Source organism: Urocampus carinirostris, chromosome 4, assembly GCF_059441175.1.
Source record: "Urocampus carinirostris isolate Australia breed hairy pipefish chromosome 4, RoL_Ucar_1.0, whole genome shotgun sequence".
NCBI classification, from domain to species: Eukaryota; Metazoa; Chordata; class Actinopteri; order Syngnathiformes; family Syngnathidae; genus Urocampus; species Urocampus carinirostris.
In genome coordinates, this window is record NC_142352.1 from 31,695,849 (window position 1) to 31,718,988 (window position 23,140).

The window sequence follows — 23,140 nt, forward strand, 5'->3', positions numbered from 1 at the left end:
CACTTCTTGTGGTAAATCGAAACTACTAACGTGTGTGTATTTATTACCTGTGAACCTCCACGGCTCCATGCCCGTACAAACTGTCGTATTTTCTCGAAGAAAATACAAAATAATCTTACACCATATTTTTATTTTCGAAATGATGCATGATGGGAAATCCCCAGGCAGCTGACGCATGCGCACAGTAGCATCAAACCGCTCGCTTCGTTTGCAACGAAAAAAAAATGATACCGAGATAGAGGCTTCCGCGGCAAACTCATTTGACTTGATTGATTTGCTGTTTCGTGATAGTCGGTGTTTACCAGATGGTACCCATAATTGACAAATTTGCGTTTTTCCGTACAGATTTTCTTGTACGTCGTACAAGTCTTAAAATGAATAATAAACGTACTTTGTACGGCAAAAACATACAGGTTGACAGGTATGGTATTGGGCACCTGTGAGCAAAGATGCTCGCAATTGATGTGCTATATAGGTCAACTATCTGCAAGACATTGTGTTGAAATGTCATGATGTTCTGTCCCGGAAGAGGGGAATCTATTTTCGTAAAAACTGCTGAGACACCTTTTTGGGGAAGTTTTCACATCTAGGGTAACCTACCTGACTGCCTGTAAAGGAGGTGGGTTAATAGTAAATGTCGTTCTGGTCTGGGAGAGTGGAATATCGTTCCGAAAAAATTTGCTCGGTCAACAAAAACAAAAGTGCGGTGGCATCTTTTTTGGCCCTTTTTCACTTCTAGGGTAACTCATCTGACTGCCTGTGAAATATAGTGGTCATATCTAAACGCATTCCCCCTTTTCTTGGGTGGACAGATAGACAAACATACAAACTAAACAAAGCAACAAACATATACAGACTTAAATCGCTGAGTGTTAAATGTAACAAAAATTTTAATCGAAATGAATTGAAATAAATTGTACATTAAAAAGTATGGAAATTTAATGGATAATTGCTGTTGCAGATGCAATCATTTTCAGTTATGTTATTTTCCAGCTGCGGTGCGATGTACAGACAGGGCAGATTGTACATCCACGTTTGAAAGCAATTAGCTAGACTCAGATGAAACCGCACTGATATCTTATAGAACAGTTTGTTCACATGCAATTATGCACATGTCATTTGAATTTAATTAATGGTTAGAGATAAGAACATTGTACAGTAGGTAAGCTGCTAAACACTGTAATTTGGACATGATTGAACGAGACTGGATTGTTGGCAGCTTGTTTTTAATCGTTGTGCAACATGATAAACACAATCGAGGCCATATGAAATATACACAATTTAAATGTTCACAAAATCTCCCAATTTTAAAGTTAAGTAAGTCTCTGTGTACTATTTCAGCCATTGCCAAAAGGTTAACTTGGAATGATGCATGGAAAAAAAATAACTATAGTGTGCACATGGTCTGACTTGTCAGTCTGCAATTCATCACCTGCTGTAAATACTATTGTAAGGCATGATGTTGTTTAAGTATGTGGAATAAAAGTTGTCAATATTTCCCATCACATGATGCGTTAATGGCACAGTGTGTTACAAAATTGTTTTCGTACCGGTGCCTGGAAATTAATAGGTAGTAATCTCAATTTTTGCTTTTTTAAAATTTCTGAAAAAAAAAAATTAAATAAAAAATATTTGCTAGTCCTAACAGTCGTTTTTTTTTTATTTGCGGCCCACAGAGTACATGTGGCTCTGCAAGTTTTTTAATACAAACATGGTCAAAGTATGTATAATGACAAGATATAAGTAAATATAGTGCTACTACTAAAGTTTTTTTAGGGGGGGCGCCAGCAAGGACAACATGCCGGTGGAAGAAGCTGTTGAGTTAACAGTGAAAGTAACAATAAATTTAAGTGGGATTGAATGATGCACAATAATAATTGGGTTAATGGTTATCGGCCCCATAGAAAAAAGACTCAGATGAGCTGACAGTATTTGGTTAAAATATTTTAAGCAGTTTTAAGCATTTATGTTCCTCATTAAAATCTATTTTGAGTTTCTATAGAAGTAGCTCAGCAGATTGTTCTCAGCTCAGGGATGCTGCTGGAAATGTGAAATGTGAATTTTACCTTGGGGATGAATAAAGTATCTATCTATCTATCTATCTATCTATCTATCTATCTATCTATCTATCTATCTATCTATCTATCTATCTATCTATCTATCTATCTATCTATCTATCTATCTATCTATCTATCTATCTATCTATCTATCTATCTATCTATCTATCTATCTATCTATCTATCTATCTATCTATCTATCTATCTATCTATCTATCTATCTATCTATCTATCTATCTATCTATCTATCTATCTATCTATCTATCTATCTATCTATCTATCTATCTATCTATCTATCTATCTATCTATCTATCTATCTATCTATCTATCTATCTATCTATCTATCTATCTATCTATCTATCTATCTATCTATCTATCTATCTATCTATCTATCTATCTATCTATCTATATATCTATATATCTATATATCTATCTAGAAGCACAGCTGTGTGTTTCCTCTGTACCTTTTCATAACGCGTGTGAGGCATCAGAGGATAGTTAATGGGGAGTTTTTGTAATGGGTAAAAGGAACTGTGAGCTGCGATCTGTGAAAGTATTTGGTTAAATACCTAAACAATTTGAAGATAGATACTAAAGTAGAGGATACCGAAATGCTAAGTCCTTTACAGGACAAAGAGCCTATAATATATCACAAAGGCAAAGGACGTTTGTTCTTGGACAAAAGTATGAAAACCACAAGTGATGTAATGCATTTTGTACAATGTGATAAATATTTGATACTCAACAATAGTTTCGCCCTAGTATCAGTATTTATATGCTGCTGCCCATCAATGTCAAAGTCTGGCTTATCTCTGAGGAGCAGATGTCACCAAAGACAGCAGCAATCAGGTGATGAAGGTGCTGTATTTTAAGTCATGTCATGTTTATTTGTATAGCCCTTAATCACAAAGAGTCTCAAAGGGCTGCACAGACCACAGATTATTTCAAACCACAGACAATTTTAGTTGGATTGGGAGTCATTTCCAGCTACATTTACCATGTAAACGAGTACTATCTGTTTCATGTGGGGGATCAAACCAATGTCATAAAAAAGCCCATTTGAAGAATGGCCCAAGATGCACCTCAGGAAGTGGTGCCCCCACAACCCTAGCAGTTAAGGGAAAATACTACTACTGAAATACTACAAAATTACTAAAAAACAAAATATCCAATTAAGTGCTTGAACAAGGGACCTAATGGATTATTTTGCTTTCATTCTGAAAAGAAAAAAAAAACTACTAAAGTAACAGGGTGTTTCGAAAAGTAGATATCATTTGAATATTAATAATTAATTGTTGTAATAAATATATGTATATCCCTGTACTAACTCACAGATAAGTTGCATAAAAAAAGAAAATAAATAGTAATCTGCTGGAGACTGTTAGACAAAATTTGCTTCAGTGCATTTGTCAGGAGCTAGATTATCGAGTTGGCGCATGCAGTGTCTTAGGCGCTGCACAAGCCCTTGAACATTTGTGAAATCGTTCACATAATCCACAAGCTTTTCAACTTCTCATTTGGATTTGGAAGAATAAATCTTATGATTTTTAACATTAATACTTTTTTTTTCATTTTCCTTACTTAATGAAATGAAATGATCTGCATTTATATAGCGCTTTTGACTTGCGCGACTCCAGTACGTGGTTTGCTTGGGGAGTGGCGCCTGACATTGCAACAATCTAGTTAACATATTTTGCACTAAAGTTAATAGTTTGAAAGGATGCAGCTCATTAATTTCTTGTCCAGCACTCAGAATTGTGGCATGGGTGTCACAATCCTGCACTCAGGTTTCCGGGGTTGATTTTTCCTTTTTACAGCTGTGGCCACTTGTTTTGATTTCCCCAATATCTGATTCCTATGACAAATCGTCCTCTTCCCTTTACTGTGGAAATTTGGAGGCCTGCCTCACTGAGATAAAAGTGTGGATGTCACTCAATTTCCTGCGTCTTAACTCTGAAAAGACTGAAATGTTAGTTATTGGTCCATCTAAGTCCCGTCACTTATTCTCTAAAACCGCTGTGAACATAGACAATTGCCACATCACACAGAGCGACTCACTTAAAAATTTACTACACGTGTGAAGAAAATTACTGGAACCGCTTTCTTCCATCTCCGTAACATTGCTAAAATTCGTCCTATACTTTCTCAGTCGGATGCGGAAATCATAATTCACGCGTTTGTTACCTCCCGTCTCGACTACTGTAATGCACTACTTTTCGGTCTTCCGATGACCAGACTCAAGAGTCTTCAGCTGGTACAAAATGCTGCAGCGAGGCTTTTAACAAGGACAAAAAAGTACGATCACATCACCCCAATTTTGGCTAACCTGCATTGGCTCCCTGTTAGCCTAAGATGCGATTTTAAGGTTCTCCTATTACTATACAAAATCATACATGGACTTTCCCCCTCATATCTTTCAGATCTGATTTCCCCCTATGTTCCGGCCCGAAGCCTTCGTTCCGAGAGCGCCGGTCTCCTGATGATCCCAAAAGCCAAGAAGTGTTCCGCTGGTTCGAGAGCGTTCTCCATCCGGGCACCGGTGTTGTGGAATGCACTTCCCCCTAAGATCCGATCTGCAACCTCAGTGGAAATGTTTAAATCTAAGCTTAAAACTCACTTCTACTCTATAGCATACGAATAACCTAAACTTCTTATATGTAATAACTTGTGAAGCCCTTAGAGACTATTTGTGATTAAGGGCTATACAAATAAAAATGACTTGACTTGACTTGACTTATTAATATTTTGTCCCTCTGGTTCTTTGCTAGTTCATTGTCTTCCTTGTCACGTCCCAAAAGCCCTAGTCTCAGCTCTTTTAGTGCACAAAATTCCTACCTGTCCTTCTGAATCAGGAGTACTACTTGATGAACTTTTGAACAGTCACTGCTTGGGTTTACTGTTTTTTGTCAAACTCATGGCCTGCCGCACCAGTTTATGTTACCCGTGAGAGCTTGAAATGTCTGAGAGTTTAAAAATAAATGGGTAGAATCAGTGCTTTGACCAAAAACAACATATCCCACAATGACTGTCGTCTATTATCCCAAACGAAGTTACAGTGCAGAGCCACAACAGGGCAATGTTTCTATATCTATGTCAATGAATGGAATTGACGCATGAATTTTGAATTTGTCCTGCAAGCCATATGATTGTCACCACTGGTATAAAGTATATCTAATTCTTGGGAAGTACATTCGTAAATTCAGATTAATAAAACAATATTGTAGTCACAGTCTTATAAAATGGACGAAGTATTTTTGTTTTGTTTTGTTATGCATATAAACATTTCATAAATGCAATAAGTAAAATGATGCCAACAATTTTCATTGCTATGCATCAAGTATGGAGTTTAACAACTAATGGAATTTCTTTTTGTTCCAACTCAAGCTGCTTTTTGCTACGGTTTATTTTTATAGAAGGATTCACACCTGCAACCAGAACTAACTGTATTAATATTTATCCCCATGGGTTGCTTTGAATTGCCATGCTCTGATTTCTAACCAGGTTTTGGTTGCCTGGCAACAGATATATTGCAGTTTGCAGTCTAGTAGCAGTCTAGTTCCGTTTTTACTCATCTTGCATTATAAACAGCAGCAGTTCCATCTTAAGGGATCCCTACCCTTGATTTTTTTTTGTTTGGGGGGGGGGGGAGTTATCGTATGGTTTAAAAATTCTCTTACGTTTATAATTTAAGTTATTTCAGGTCGTCTTGAATGCCTTTCTGAAAATATTCATATTTAGTATTCTGATTTGTGGTTACTTGTCAATATCTTTCTTCATTGCAATTCTGTAGTCCCTCGGTGGACTTCCGTCTCAACTCTAAGTGGACACAGCAGCAACGTGCTACCGATCCTCACTGGGATAGAGCAATTTGTCTTCTTTTTTTTTTTTTTTTAATTTAAACCACCTTCTAAATCTAGAACATTTAAACCAGCAGTCAATTATACACTTTCAACACAAATTTCTGAGTATGTTAAAAAAATCCTAGTCTCTCGGTCATTTGTTATAAAAGTAGGATTTTTTAAAAACGAATGCAAACCAAATATTCTCTTAGGGCCGTTAGTGGGCGGGCTGAGTTTGTATTACATGGTGAGTTGGTTCAGGTGTAAATCTGTATTCACTCCCCTGTTAAAATAAAGCAGTTACACATTCAATGCCAACATGCAAATGTGTGCTCCATTGTTTTTAAATAAATGTGTTGTGTTAAGAAAAGATCATTTGTCATCCATGATTACTATATATAGCGTTACTAGTGTTGGCTGAATGATAAACTAACTAGTGAAAAACAAAGCTAAATATTTGGAGCTGTCATTCTTTCACTGATCCGGCCCACCTCAGAACAGGAAATCTGGATCGGGCCTCAGAGCCAAACAGAATTTGAAATCTCTTATTTAAACGGACTGATCCCGTGTGTATGTGTGAATGTGGGTGAAAACAGCTCTTATTTTTCAGGTTTTCAGACCACTTTGGTAAATGGACTGCGTTTTATGGCACTTTACCAGTCACTGTGGACCTCCTAAGTGCTTTACAATACACTTCACTATGTAGTCATTTACACACACATGCACACACACACACAAATAGATTATATATATGTATATTTGGACTTTTAAAGGGCGGATTAACACTTTTTTCAGGGTCAGAATACTATATGATACACAGGTATATATATATCTCATCTCATCTCATTAGCTGCAACCGCTTATCCTCAGTAAGGTCGCGGGGGTGCTGGAGCCCATCCCAGCAATCATCGGGCAGTGGGCAGGGGACACCCTGAACTGGTTGCCAGCCAATCGCAGGGCACACGGGGACAGACAACTCACTCGCTCATTCGCACCTAGGGACAATTTGGACCGGCCAATTCACCTGAAATGCATGTTTTTGGAATGTGGGAGGAAACCGGAGTGCCCGGAGGAAACCCACGCAAGCACGAGGAGAACATACAAATTCCGCACAGGAAGTCTGGAGCTGGATTTGAACCCACGCAGGAGGTTCCCAAGACATGAACTGTGCCGCACATGCACTAACCACTGCGCCGCCGTGCTGCCCCGTATATATATATATATATATATATATATATATATATATATATATATATATATATATATATATATATATATATATATATATATATATATATATATATATATATATATAAAGAATTGGTAATAGTCGAAAAAATTAAGAGAGCTTTCTTTGAAAATGATATTTCTCTATTTTAACCATCATTTTACTAATTTTTAAACTTTATTTTTGTAGTGTATTTATGGCAGTATTGTATGAGTTAAAGAAGATATTTTTGTAGACATACAGTAAATGTACACTGTTTATTTTTCAATGTGTCTAAGAGTCATTATTTTCTTCAATTTATTTTCCCTGCAGATATAAAATGCTGCACCCAGCAAGCATGCTGATTGGTCTGCTGTGCCTGTACCCCTCGGGCGTCGTGCTTGGTTTTGCCCGGCTGCCGGGCAACCCTGAATTAAGATCAGCTTTCTCTGTGGCGCGGACCAACAGTATGGAAGGTGGACCAAAGATGACAGTGACCTTTGACACAGTCTACGTCAACATCGGGGGGGACTTTGACCCAAAGACCGGGTTATTCCGCTGCCGCATCCCCGGGGCATACTACTTCTCCTTCACAGTAGGGAAGTTCCCCCATAAAGACTTGTCTGTCATGCTGATGAAGAACAGAAATGAGGTGCAAGCCATCGTTTATGAGGAGAATGCTGGCGAAGAGAGGAAGGTAAGTCAGAGCTTTGTTGCTCAGGCAGCACATTTCGGCATGTTAGATAAAGGCTAGATGAGAAGATGCATGCTTTCACCCCAGAGGTAATATTGGGCCTAAAAAAATCCAGCCCAACCCACCCCAAACACGACCAATTTACTTGATTTGAAACTTGGAGCAAACCTGACTTTCGTATTTTATTTGTGAGGATTCGGGAGGAGGAGTGGTTATTTACAATAACAAATTAAAGCCTGTCTTTTGTAACAAAATTGAAGTTAAACAAGACTGTATAAACAAACACAAAAAAGAATAATGACCGGTGGATAATAAAAAAGTCAGCGAGAGAGAGAAGTCAGAAATTTGGGCTCAGGCTTGAAATCTGACCTCTTGGCCGAAAGTGGTGTACCAAGCCTTTTCTTGTGAAATGCTCGCTCGCTTCAGAGGTTTCCAACATTTTGCCGTTGAACCAAAACAATATATTTCTTTGTACAGCTAGGTCTCTTCAAGCTTAACAGCTGTTGGCACAATCACTTTATTGGATTACCGCCCCCTAGCCAATCATAGTTTGTGAATAGGGGACATTTCTCAAGGCCCTCTAAAAGGCTTTCAGATACGAACTCGAAATCTCGTGGGGAAACCAGGGGTTGGGTACCGTTTTGACTCCAAAAGCCTAAATAGTAAAGTACTTTGATTTTGATTTCTTTGAGTGAGCCAAACCACATACTTTAATACAATTTCAGTAAAACCGCCAAACTCTCTCTCCGGACAAAAAATACTTTTTAAGGGCAGTTTATTTCACTGTGTGAGGTTAGATGAATTGATATAATTGATGAAATAAAAAATCCAAACCAACCCAGCCTGCAAGTATAAAAGTCCTAACCCGGCTAAACCTGAACCTGAACCCGGCTGAACTTGATTTGAGGGCAACTCAAAGCAAAACCCGAAGCTTTTTTTTATTTTTTATTGCTTTATTGAACATAAACATATACAATACCATAAACAAAATCTTATAATGTTGCAGAAACAGTACACTCAAACCGTACAACAAATACAAAATAACCCGATGCTTTACTTAGGCGCTGAGGTAAACCCGAAGATTTCTGAAGTATGCAAAGTGTGCGATTTGGCTGAGGTATGCACCTCGGGGTTTACTTGGGCAGAGTCCCTTAAATCAAGTGCGCGTTTCGGCAAAGTGCAGCGAAAAGAAACTGAACAAAATAACACATATTCTGCAGATTAAAAGATGCAAATAGTAAAATATTTGGCCGAAAAGCAGAAATAAAGTTTGTAAAGCTATTGGCGAAAATCAAAAACGACGTCCTACGTAGAAGACGTAGAGGTGTAAAGAGGAAGTGGCGCATTTTCTACTTTGATACTGGGCATGAACATTTCTTTGGGTTTCATGATTAGAAGTTAAACTGATAGTTTGGTAAGCGTGTTCTTGATGATAAATTTATCTGAATAATATAACTTAGGTGCAGAAGTCTGTTACTCAAATAAAAGTTCTGTGACTTGAGGAAAATATTAACCAAGTAGAAGTAAAAAGCAGTCATCTAAGTATTTACATGAGTAAAAGTAAATGCATCATGTGCAGATCCTCCAACAAAATATATATATACCGTAAATTCCGGACTATAAGCCGCTACTTTTTCCCCAAACCTTCAACCCTGTGACTTATTCAGTGATGCGGCCAATTTATGTAATTTTTCTAACGGCCGCCAGCGGCGCTCGAGTACAAAAGGTAAGATTTAGACCGGTGGAATATATGCGCTGAGGAAGACTGCAACTTCTTAGGTTGTGCACAAATTAAATTAGCGTAGTCATATTCTCATCATGCAAATTGCAAAAAGAAAGGCACATGACGCAACTTTCAAGCTAAACACAATCGAGCAGTCCGATAAAGAAGGAAACAGAGCTACTGCACGTAATCTTTACTTTGCGAGCATGTTGCTAGCGTGTTTTTGAATAAGGGAGCGTGGGACGACGTCTATATGACAAAGTTTCTTTCCTATGTTGAAGGAAGACGACTTTGATGACGTCAATTATAAGGAGGCAGATGAGGACGGTTTACCATGGTTTCTAGATGTACGGTATGTTTTTTTTAACAGACTGTGTCGCGAGCGTGTTTCTAGTAGCATTTTGCTACCCTTCACAGGCACGGTTTGGGATGAATATTATTATTTTTAATATTATTATTATTAAAGCTTTGAAAACTCTCTCGGTGTACCGTCTTTCTTTGTAAACATGTGTAACCATGTATAATATGTATTTGCAACTGCATATTTTTGTAATGTATTTATTTTAGAAACTTATTCTGATATGTTTTGCACGAACAATTGAGAAAGAAGGGGTGGGGCAAACGCCGGCTGACGGGAAGTGGAGTAAAGGTGAGACGTGTTTGTGGACGCGGCCGACAATAGTGGATATATATTTTTCCCACCCTTACTTTTGGAAATATACATTTTTTTCCTTGGATTACTTTCAACAGGACCCGGACTCTGCAGGTCTACATCAAACCTTAAGTACCGGTATCATTTTCCGTTCATTTTGCCGGCTGCGATTTTTGGACTGTCGGGTATGGATTAATTTTGTGTTTGTGTTGCATTTTCTCAATGTGGGCGCATGCGGCTAATATACAGGTGCGGCTTGTGTATGTACAAAATCGGTTTTCCCCCCGAAATGTGGTGGGTGCGGTTTATAATTAGGTGCGCTCTATAGTCCGGAATTTACGGTAGATATACTGTAAAGAATTCCTTAGCGACGTGCAGCCAAAACTGGGTCTGTTGCGTAACACCTTGACTGTAAACTATAGCTAGCAGTATATTTTTTATGTACAGGACCGAACCATTCATACTATCAGCACTATGCTACGGAAACATGGCGACGGAAAGCCGGTAACAAGTACAAAATGCTTTTGCAGCAAAGTGGGCAAAAACCCGCGTGACCTGAAAATCCATCAGGCCAAGATGAGGTGTGTGCAGACAAAACACGTGACACAGAGCTCAGGGATTTAACCCTGGTGAGACGCGGGAGTTAGGCCCGGAGCCAAACCACAGTGCCCAGATTCTTAGCGTGACACAAGCATCAAACCCACGCAGAACATCAGAACATGGCTGGGTAAAATAGCCCCAAGCGAACAAGGAGAAGGAGTGGCTCGAGTTTGACAAAGATGCCAACACCATCTTAGATGCAACAGCGAAAGGCGATGATGATTGACGCCTCGAGACAATGACAGCAATCATCATCAGTTCAGCACCTGAGAAATTTAGACTGGAGGAGAAGAAAGAGGTGAAGGTCCCCTACTCTATGAACAACTCGGCTAAAAAGATCCACCAGATGAGGCAAGAGCTTATGAGCCAGATGAAGAAGTTCAAAAAAGTGAGGGAGAGGTGTCCTCTAGCAGAAGTGCAAAACACCCTATGCAAAAAGTTCATGACTGAAGAGAGCAGAGCAGCACAGGAGGAGCAGAAACGAGCGGGCAAGGAAGAGGGCTACCTTCGTGACAAATCCCTATGGGTTCACAAAGCAGCTACTTGCGAAGAAACAGAGTGGCCAGCTCAATTGCTACAAGGAGGAGAATAACCTCCACCTTAATAAACCCTTCTGTGATGGTTTCCAGGGAGAAAGATCTGGGCCACTGCCAGCACCTGAATCATCTACCTATATATGGCCATCCATCCATCCATTATCTGCACTGCTTATCCTCAGTAGGGTCGCGGGGGTGCTGGAGCCTATCCCAGCCATCCTCGAGCAGTGGGAAGGGGACACCCTGAACTGGTTGCCAGTCGCAGGGCACACAGGGACAGACAATTCGCTCACTCATTCACACCTAGGGACAATTTGGACCAGCCAATTAACCTCATATGCAGGATTTTGGAATGTGGGAGGAAACCGTAGTGCCCGAAGGAAACCGTAGTGCCCAAAGGAAACCCACGCAAGCACGGGGAGAACATGCAAACTCCACAAAAGAAGGTTCGATCTCATGACCTCAGAACTGTGCCGCACACACGGTAACCACTGCTCCGCCTGTATATATAACCCTGAACTGGTTGCCAGCCAATCGCAGGGCATATATATATATATATATATATATATATATATATATATATATATATATATATATATATATATATATAATTAATAATTATAATAATAATTTCCTTTGTATTGTCATTCTTTGTAACAATGTACACAGAACGAAATGTCGATACATCTGACCCGTTGTAGCGAGTCGATGCAGCCGCAGCCAGAGGGCGCCGCCATTATACCAATTAGGTATGTCTCGGTCGAGGCGAGAACCAGCGACCTCCCAGTCTCAAAGCGGGCACACTACCATCTAGGCTACTGAGCTGGTATATATATATATATATATATATATATATATATATATATATATATATATATATATATATATATATATATATATATATATATATATATATATATATATATATATATATATATATATATATATATATATATATATATATATATATATATATATATTTATTTATTTATTTATTTATTTATATATTATATATTTATTTATTTATAATTTTTTTTGTGCTGTGCTAAAATAAACTAAACTATGAGTCACCAACACGGGCAGCATGGCGGCGCAGTGGTTAGCCGCATGTCCTGCGTGGGTTCAAATCCAGCTCCAGACTTCCTGTGCGGAGTTTGTATGTTCTCCCCGTGCTTGCGTGGGTTTCCTCCGGGCACTCTGGTTTCCTCCCACATTCCAAAAAAACATGCATTTCAGGTGAATTGGCCGGTCCAAATTGTCCCTAGGTGTGAATGAGCGAGCGAGTTGTCTGTCCCCGTGTGCCCTGCGATTGGCTGGCAACCAGTTCAGGGTGTCCCCTGCCCACTGCCCGATGATTGGTGGGATGGGCTCCAGCACCCCCGCGACCCTACTGAGGACAAGCGGTGTAGCTAATGAGATGAGATGAGATGAGTCACCAACACCTCAAAATGATTGCAATTTAAAAACAATTGTTATATATACCCCAAAATTGGCACTTCTTATTAATAAACGGAACGAAATTATCATATTGTAAGAAACAAACTAAAATCAACCTGGTTTGGTTTAAAACAATTCAAATGGTGTTGTTCTGTTCAAACCAACACAAAGTCATTGTAAGTTTGGCTTAATAATGCTCTCCTCGACGCTTTGTAATAGTCAAGGAGATTTTAAATATTTTCACCCTGTTCATAAATTAGACTCTAGCCGGATTTTCACCTGAAATGTTTTCTAATTCGTCCTTTCAGTGATTAAGTACTTCCCTAGAACTTGATAATGATACGACCTAAATGTGTTGAAAACATCTAAGCCTGCTCCTATATTTTAGGTACAGAGCCAGAGTGTCATGTTGCAGCTGGAGTTTGGCGATACCATCTGGCTCCGTCTCCACGGAGATCCTCGCTATGCCCTCTACAGTAACACAGGACACTATACAACCTTTAACGGTTACCTCATCTACCCAGACACCTACGAATACCAGCTGAAGCATACGTTGGGCCACCGTCCTGACGATAGCTCCAAAGAGCTCCATCAGGACTATGCGTCGACGTGGAAAAGCAACCAGGATGTAGCGGACCCTGTGTCGGATGTATGGAACGCGGTGGACAAGGAGGAGCCACATCAGGATGACGGAGAAGATCCACGTTCTGCTTTTTCGGTGGGTCGCACTAGGAGCATCATCGGAGTGAATCAGGCAGGAATGCCGCAGCACCAGCCAGTCAATTTTGACACAGCGTTTGTCAACATTGGCGAAGACTTCAACGTGACCGAAGGAGTATTTATGTGCCGCCTTGCTGGTGCGTACTTCTTCTCTTTCAATGTGGGAAAGCTTCCTCAAAAGACGCTCTCCGTCAAACTGATGAAGAACCACCTAGAGGTGCAGGCCATGATTTACGACGACAGTCACGGGGAAAAAGCACTGCAGAGTCAGAGCTTGATGCTGTCTCTTAAAGCCGGCGACACAGTGTGGCTTTACTCTCACCAGAAAGATGGATTTGGGGCCTACAGCAACCATGCCAAATACATCACCTTCACGGGGTTCCTGGTGTACCCAGATATGCCCACCACAACGGCCGACAACATCAACCAACTGTCGCGTGAAGAGAAGAAACCCTAGACAAAGTGCCCGGGCTACAAACTCAATGTTAAACTTGGAGTTAATGCAAATTGGTGAACATGAAATATGGCGGCTCTTCCATCCATCCTCTTCTCTTAAAATCCATCTGTACGTTACTGGATCGAAATTGGATCAGATTTCTTGAAAATAAATGTCTCCATTATCTGATAAACAGCAAACGGATTAATTTTCCTGCCCTGATTATTCAGACATTGATTAGGAAATATGTGTGTCAGGAAAATGATCCCCAAATGTGTATATAAGTTCCATAAGCACTTTACATCAGAATGTAGTTTAATGTAAATAAATGTAGGCATCATTTTTTCTTTAACAATGTTACTTCACACCCAGGGTCGACAAACTTCAGAATTCGGGCTGCATTGACTTGAAAACATAAAAATACCTGATTTAGGTCTTCATTTTTTTTATATGCTGATAAAAAATCTTAAATCTGATACCTCGGCAATACATCATGAAAATAGATGACGTAAGCAAATAGTTTTTTTCTCGTTTGCATTTATATGCAAAAGTTGTGTCCATGTATTGGACATATCCAGTGGACATATTACAAACTGCAGGTCATTGTTTGCCGAGAAGTGGCTCATTTTTTTCCTCATGTTTCTCTCAGCATCGTCTTGCCGGCCAGATTAAATTTGTTGGGAGGCCTGATGAACCCCTGCTTCATACGATGGTTCACAGACTTCGGATACAAGTGTAAAACAACAACTATGTTGTTGTTTTCTAAACCTCTACCAATGCAAACACACTGTTGTGAATAATTTACATTGGCAAAAAACTATGCTATTTTAGGAGTCTTTCACTTTTGTTTTTTCTAGTCAAATAAGAAAAAACATATTTGAAATAAGCATTATTGGCTGTGAACAATACTGAATTTTAACTTGTAAAATAAGTTACAAATACTTAAAATAAGCAAATTTGTCGACCATGGCAGAAAATGTTGTACAAGAAAAGTATACCCAGCGGATATTCAGTAATATATTATAGGGCCACCACCACTCTCAAGAGTGCTTTTTGATTCATTTTGTGTCTAAAGGGACACTGTGCATTATTTGACCACTTGATGTCGCTGTATTGTGTAGTACGATTGAAAAAGAGTGCTACTAAGCAGAGATAGGATACAGACTACGGAGAAGTTCAAAGGAATCAAGTGAGCAAACTGCACCATTTTCTAAAAGTGTTTGGGCCAGCCATTAACAAGTTTCTGTTTTTGTTGTGGTACCATTAGCAGCAAGATAAGCGGTAAATTATGTCAGCCCCCCCTAGGTGAGCCTTAAAATTTATACAAATTTCTTTCAGGACCAGAACGGAAACAGGAACCAGTTGCGTTACGTTTCTCACAAGATTTATTGGAGGAAAGAGAAAGGGCTGCGCCCACGATCCGGTGTTCGCTGGACACGGGAAGCAAGTCGCTCTCGTACTTGGAATGTGCTCCGAACGCAGTAGTGGATCTTCCGTAGCGAGCGATGGTGGTGTCAGGGACGGAAAAAACGGGTCGGTAGCCGGGACTGGGAGAGCAAGGCGTGGTCAGGGTCGGAAGCGAGTCGTAATCCAGATCGGGAGAGTAGACGTGGTCGGGGACAAAAAGAGGTCGTAAGCCGGGACAGGAGAATAAACGTGGTCAGGAGCAAAACAGGTCGTAACCGTAGACGGGAGCAAAAAATGGGACAGGTGGGAGTCAGGGTCGAAAAGGATTGCCTAGTGTTCACTGAAGTTCGCAGATGGACTGACAATAGGGGACAGACAGGACTCGGTTCAAATACTGACAGGGAGCCAATCAGAACCCGTGGCAGTTGGCGCCAAATTAGCGGGCACAGCTGAGTCAAATCAGTAATCATGACAATTTCTTAACCTACGCATGTTTATATTATAGTTCATGTACGTTTGCTTATTATTCCAATGAGCCCTACAGCAAAGACATTTTTTTACCATTAATTTACTAGACCGCCCAACATGAAAGAGTTTTTTTCTACCATGTGGCCCGAGTTATAATAAGTTTGACACCCTCGGCCAGTACAAAGCAAAAGAAGACAAAATATTTTTTTGTCCTTAGGTTGCAAGACTGTTTTGGTTTTATTTAACATTGTGATTGCTAAATAATTAGGGAAAAATAACTTTTACCATTTACCATTCGTAACTGAAAACACACACCCAAAAAGGTTACAGAGGTTATCTGAGGACAAACCAAACAGTTTTGGGGAATATTGTCATCTCCGTATCCAACCCATATGCCCTGTTGACCGCATGCCATCGCTGAGCCTGCGGGAGTGTGCAGCATAATTTGATTTCTAAATCTGGCAGTGTAATTTATTGCTTAAGATGGAGACCATCAAGGGGAAAATTAAATTTCCTCTTCAAGGCCACTGATAATACGCGTGTCGGTTTCATTTTCCCTTGCTGAGAGGAACATGATGCAGTTAGAAATTGTCATTAACCTTTACATTGTGAAACTATCACACATACCGTGACTCTTGAGGAGTGAAGTCTCCATTTTTCTTGTAAACTATTTTGCCATAGGGAACAGGATGGTAAATTTTCACTAAGACTGTTGTTTCTATGATTTTTTCTCATGATTCTTTAATGTGGAGCAAGAGAAAGTTAGAAATGCACTCTTTAAAGGACAGTGAGTGTTATTTGAGCTCTAGAAGTACTCCAGGGGGAAAGCAACCAGCAGCTCTGGAGCCGTAAGAGGCCCAATGGCGCTTTTTGGTGGTACCCCGGCTCCTTTGCATTTTTTTCAACAATGTTTAAAAAAACGATAAGGCTAATAGGAGGGAAAACATGACACAATTTTCAAAGTTTCCAATAAATTTAGGTATAAACAGTATGAATATATATTATGTGTTGCCTTGCTTATAAGGCTAAAACAGTATTCCCTTGCTGTATTGCGCTTTACTTATTGCGGTTTTGCTACTTCTTAGATTTTCATCGAGCATTGTGTTCTGTATTCTGATTGGCTAAACAGAGAAAGATTGGACATCTCCACCCGCTAAACTTGCTGTGGAGCCATATGCGGGCCTTTGGCGCTCCCTAATGGCTCGTTGGTGCTATTTTAAAAATGTTTGATAATTGAAAATGATCATTTTCTGTAGGACAGAACCGGGAGTTGAATTTAGTTTTCCATAATGTCGACATTCTGTATTATCTAAAGTAAAGTTATTCAGGTATTTAATTTGTTCAAGATTACTGTTTAAAGCTTTTAATTAGAAGCAGTTCTAAACATATGTTTTTTTGTTGTTTTTTTTGGCATGGGGGTCCAATATGGCTCTTTTAACATTTTGGGTTGCCTACCCATGGTGTAGTGTAACCAAAAACGAGTTCTAAAACGAACAAGCAAGAATACAAACTGTGGCGATTCAAAGTGACCAAACCGCACCATTGTCTTCTTCTTTTTGGCCCAGTTTTTTCTTTTTCTTTGGGGTAGCCATAGCAGCAGGATGTTGGACAATCAGGTGAGCTCCCTCTAGATGAGTCTCATGATATGTAATACTGATGTGTCGTTTTTTTTTTCTTAATTAAATTGTAAATAGTTAAAAGTTCCTTTATTTTAAAGTGTATTTATAACACTGAAAGGGTTCAGATGTTATTCTTTTCCAGTTAATCTGTGTCGATTGACTATACAGTTGCTTAGTATAAAAAAAAGTAAATGTTTAAATGTTCACTCTGGGGTGAAAAAAAAAAAAACGTTTATTGCAACATAGTCGACTTCTACATTTTTAAAAATTAATTTTTAAAAAAGTAATCTTGTGTTTAATAATACATGATTTGTTGCGATTTTTTGTGGGTGAGACAAGAACCAGAATCTGAAAGGACAGACATGTGGGGGCTATTCATGGGTCCTTTGGTGGGGGGGGGTCATTCTGTAATGGTTTTTGGGGGTGATGGACCCATGTGAGGGGAGGCCTCCCCCTGGTTCCTTAAGGGGTCGGGTAATTTTTCATTTTTACTGCCATGTTAGTAGTTTAGTTCCCATCATGTTTATGTATTATATTACTTGTTCGTGGGTTTGTTATTAAATTCCACCCTTATTTTGAAAACCCCTACCTTAGTTCCTGCTTCCCCTCATATGGCACACCCCACAAAACCTAACCCTATTATTGGCAATATACGGATTAAAGCAACAAAATAATCTGAAGAGCCGTTGGTGGCGGTTCTTTTTACTAAGATGTGCCGAAAGAGACAGCTTTCTAAAGAGAGATGTAATGCATATGTAAAATAGATGTAAATTTCTCGAACAACAGTGAATTTGAAAAAAAATCACATTTTTATGATTTTCATGTAGTTTTACTTTCTATTTCAATAATAAGTGTCTTTTTTAAATATATGTTTTTACCACTAGAGGCACTAAATAATACACTGTACCTTTAAATGGAAAAATAGAAAATAAAATGTGAAATATGACACCATTAGGACAATTTAAAATTATAAAAGGCTATTTTTTAGCAATTATGGCAAACGTAAACATACTTTTCACCTCTTTGTGAAAGATTTAAATAGCAAAGAATGTGTGTTGATTGTCATGTGCACGTTTGTCAAGCCCAGACATGGGACCAAGTCACACATGTGCAAGTCTCAAGTAAGTCTCAAGTCTTCACCTTCAAGTCCCAAGTAAGTCCCAAGTATTTTTTTCTTGGGCAAGTCAAGTCACAAGTCAAGTCCCGAGTCTTAGATTGCCAAGTCCAAGTCAAGTCACAAGTCATAAAAACAGCGACTCGAGTCGACTCGAGTCCAAGTCACTAAGTCTCAAGTCCCCATGTCTGGTCAAGCCTCGTCAGCAATGTTCCTTGAGGCACGAACGAGTTTTGGTTCTGACACGTGTTAAAAACTAATTATGTGATAACCATCTACATTCACACTCCCTTCAGACCGCCCACCACCTAAGTGGTGTTAATCGACATTTTTCCAAAGGTTACTTTACACAAAATATTGCCATACAAGCGGCATCACCCCTTATGCACACTTTTGTTTTTCTTCACCAGCCACAAATAAATCTTCTTTTCCGATGTTTGCAAAAATGTACTTTTAGAATAATCTTAAATAAAAATGTATCCGTGGTGTAAAGTGACTTGACAATTGTCATGTGATATCTATGGTAGCATGTCATGCATGCATGTAAATGCAAATTCAATGAATTGAAAACACATTCCAGTACCAGGTTGATGCTTGTGTATTATTTATCTGTACAGATCTTGCAATAGGTTGTTGAATGTCATTGTTTGGTGTTTCCTTATGAAGGACTTATATATATATAAAACAACTGTGGATCCAATAATGACTTTTGAGACCATTTATCTCGACTAAATGCATTTTGGACAGATATGTTTTTGGTGAATAATGTTTGATGTGAACTCATCAATTATCCAATGAAACTAAAAAAACATTTTAAGGAGTGAACTGTACTGTATCATACTTGCCAACACTATTGTTTTAAGCATTAGGCTCCTGCACAATTAAATGTACCGCTTTTTAATGTCAAAGGTTGGCATGTACTGTGTGCTGTAGAACAGGGGTCTCCAACCTTTTTCAAGCCAAGAGCTACTCTTTGTCACTAATTAAGGCGAAGGGCACCCTGTTTTATATGCATTTCTAAAATAACTCATCATATTATAAAAATGTTGGTAATATGTTATTACTACATTACTACCAGGTTAATTCTTGAAAGTAGGGGTAGGTACCCTCAGTCAAACACAAAAAATATATTTAATCAGAAAATCAGAATGGCCAAGAACTGGTAACTTTTTTTTGGATCAGGTCCCCAGGTACATCAGCTTCCATTAGGGGGTACGCTGGTGCCCATGGGAACCATGGCAACTCCTGCTGTAGAGGGTGTTCCAAATGTCTTATTTGAAGTGCTTATATCTCCTTAACATTAAATGGTAGTAAGAATTAAGTTATGCCATTTCAAAACTAATTACATTCCGTTTTTTGTGAGGCTATTGCTTTATTAAAATTTCTTTTCAAAACCAATTAATGGCGTTCACTCAACCAGAAAAGGCGTTCTGTGTGTTGGAATTTACAAAAGCTGAGACATGGGCTGTTGTTCAACATGCATCTCGCAGACAATTCAGAAAGTGGCCACGAGAGAGAAAGTCCATGGTGGGATGGCATAGTAAATCCATAGCAAATGTGTGCTTATGACCAGCTAAAAGAAAGAGATGCCCCTCAACGCCAGAAAATGTGATCGAATAAGTTTGTTCTGCTTTACAGCTAAGCTCCTGTAATTCAATCAAGTCAAGTCAAATCATGTTTATTTGTATAGCCCTTAAACACATAGTCTCAAAGGGCTGCACAAATCAAAGACTATTGCAAACTATTATTACAGACTATTATGACACCATCCCCTCAAGGTGTATCGACATTTCGTTCTGTGTACATTGTTACAAAGAATGACAATACAAAGGAAATTATTATTATTATTATTATTATTATTTAAAACCTTCATGAGGGCAAATATTACACATATTATCAACATAAAATATAGATAATTCATATGCTATAGAGTAGACGTGTGTTTTAAGCTTGGATTTAAAAATTTCCACTGAGGTTGCAGATCGAATCTCAGGGGGAAGAGCATTCCACAGCACTGGGGCCTGGATGGAGAATGCTCTCGGACCTGTGGATCTCTTCTTGGCTCTTGGGATCACTAGTAGACCAGCATTTTCAGAGCGAAGGCTCCGGACCGGAACATAGGGGGAAATTAAATCTGAAAGATATGAGGGAGCAAGTCCATGCATGATTTTGTATAATACCAACAGAACCTTAAAATCACATCTTAAGCTAACAGGGAGCCAATGCAGGTTAGCTAAAATCGGGGTAATATGATCAAACATTCTTGTCTTAGTTAAAAGCCTCGCTGCAGCATTTTGTACCAGCAGAAGGCTCTTGATTTTAGACTTCCGGAAACCGGAGAGTAGTAGTAGTAATCCAAAGAACCAGTGGGGAATTTCAGTGTCCCACAAGAAGTTAGTCCAAGAGTTGAAGAACACTGATACCAGCTCGTCAGAACTTTTGCTCTGCAATGTAACAGAAGATGGAAAATGACATGTATAATAATCGGCTAGTTTTGCAAAGAGGTGACTTTCCATGTCAATGGCAAAGTTAACAAGCATAACACTCGCATACGGGATACTGCGAACCTACATACATTTCTTAAACATCATCGAGATTCCCCAAAGGTGACAATTTTTGGAGCAAAGAAAGCTGTCTACGAACCATACTTCTTCGGAAGAGCAACATTCAATGGTGAGACATACCTCGACATGCCAGAAAACTGGTCAATGCATAAATTACGTGACTTCATTTTCCAACAGGATGGGGCGTCACCACATCTGAGCGTCCAGGTTAGACACACATTGCCAGTCAGATAGATTGGACAGTCCCTGCAGAATGATCACAAACTCCTGGCCACCAAGATCTTCAGATTTCACACCATGCACTATATTTTTGTAGGGATTTGTGAAAGGATTGGTTTGGGTGCTTTATATTCCATGAGTCATGGATAATCTGAAGGCACAAATAACAGAAGTTGTGGCGACGATTCACAATGCAATGGGACGTGTTTGGCAAGAATTTAACTATTAGCTTAATGTGTGTCGCGTGACCAATGCTGCTCATTTGGAACGCATTTGAACATTCTTTGTAAGAACTGAGATTACAAGCTTTTTGAATGTACCCAATGTGTTTTCATATGAATTATCTTTTAGAGATATCCAATGTCAAAATGTGCCCACCATATTTGGAACAGTCTGTAGTTGTCTTTGGATGTGGGAAGGGGTTAAAGCGAGGGCAGCCGTGTCCAAAATCATGCTTTGGTGTTATCTACTGGAAATCTTGCAAGAACAAGTACAAGTATTTTGCTGTTAAGATTTCACTATAGTATCACTGTGTTTTTTATGTTGTGTCAATGTTTCATTTTATAATCATGATGTGTGTAAATTCAGTTCTGCTTGACCACATGGCGGATTAATCAGAAGGCGAACTCATCCACGCCTGTATGTTTTGTCACACTACCAATGCATTGGTAGGACATCTCATACGTGCATGCAGCCCTTCGCTTTACGCTTCAGGTGGAAGACGAGCAACACAGGGGGAAGTAACCGTCCGGGATGGCGTAGCGGGATGCATCAGGCGGACAACATCGAGGGAACACCAAGACAAAGGTCCAAGACCCTCTACCGCCGTACAATAGTCGGCAGACCCCGTTCCTCAACCACACGCGCCGCCCTTGGAACCTACATCCAGCTGGGGATGCAATACCTTTCCCGTACTTTTGGGGTGACCAGATAGTTTGAAACTGAGAGTTACTTTTTCTACAAAAATATTTTATACAGCCGATGCTATATTTTACTAGTTTTTCTTGTTGTTGTTGTTGTTATTGTTGTTGTTGTTGTTCTCTGTACAGCCTTTTGAGACTTTTTTGTGATAAAGAGCTATACAAATAAATATGACTTGACTTGACTTGTTACTATGTTGTTTCCAGGTTTTAATTATTAGAAGTTAAGTCAACCGCAAAAACATCATGCGGGTTAGATATCAAATTTACTAGAATATGGCAGTGACCCTTCACTGGGGAGCTAGATTCAGAACCTGTTTGTGGCTACTCAGGTGTTCTTAGTGGGTCACCTGGTGCCCACATGCACTATGTTGGAGACCCCTGCTTTAAACATACAGAATATTGATGTGTTCAGTCGTGCAAAATGCAGTTAAGCATGTCATAATTATTATTTAATTGTTTTGATTAGTTATTTTATGTATTTATTGTTTGGGGGTACTTATGCAGTATTTAATTTTGCCTTGAATTTTTTACTGTTGCATAGTTGTCTTACTGTTTCATGCCAATTTTGTATGTAACGATGCATTGTTCAATAAAATGCGTCAATAATAATGCTTTCCTTAAAAATTGTTAATTTTCTATTTTTGTTTTGCCAACTTTGCTTGTATGACGTGATGTTCAATAAAAAAGCAAACATGTATATCATCAAATTCAACTCTTTTGTTGTGGGTAATTGTACAGTAATTCGTAATCAAACTAGTTTTGTGTAAATTATTTTCATGAAAATAAGTCATTTCCGCCATTGCTTAGTTTACTGCGCACTTAGTATTTGTTACTAACTAGCGCGCTCTAGTGGACATTCCGTGTAAAAGGTCTTTGCAGATAAAATTTGGCCTCGTTGAAGCTTGACCTTGATTTTCACACTTAT

The 23,140-nt window shown here is 39.1% G+C and overlaps 1 protein-coding gene across 2 annotated transcripts in view; it reads left to right on the forward strand.

Annotated features, from left to right (window-relative positions):
* c1qtnf4 (C1q and TNF related 4) overlaps positions 1-18,473 on the forward strand; it is a 44,720-nt gene extending 26,247 nt beyond the window's left edge. The window contains exons 1-3 of one of the 2 annotated variants that reach the window (XM_088334183.1): positions 2,831-2,906; positions 7,437-7,800; positions 13,134-18,473. In XM_088334183.1, the coding sequence (XP_088190309.1) occupies positions 2,833-2,906; positions 7,437-7,800; positions 13,134-13,922 (1,227 nt within the window). In that variant the 5' untranslated portion in view covers positions 2,831-2,832 and the 3' untranslated portion in view covers positions 13,923-18,473. Of the gene's footprint in view, positions 1-2,830; positions 2,907-7,436; positions 7,801-13,133 lie in introns of those variants that run through there. The other variant, XM_088334184.1, reaches the window with a different exon arrangement.
* Positions 18,474-23,140: the final 4,667 nt, after the last annotated feature.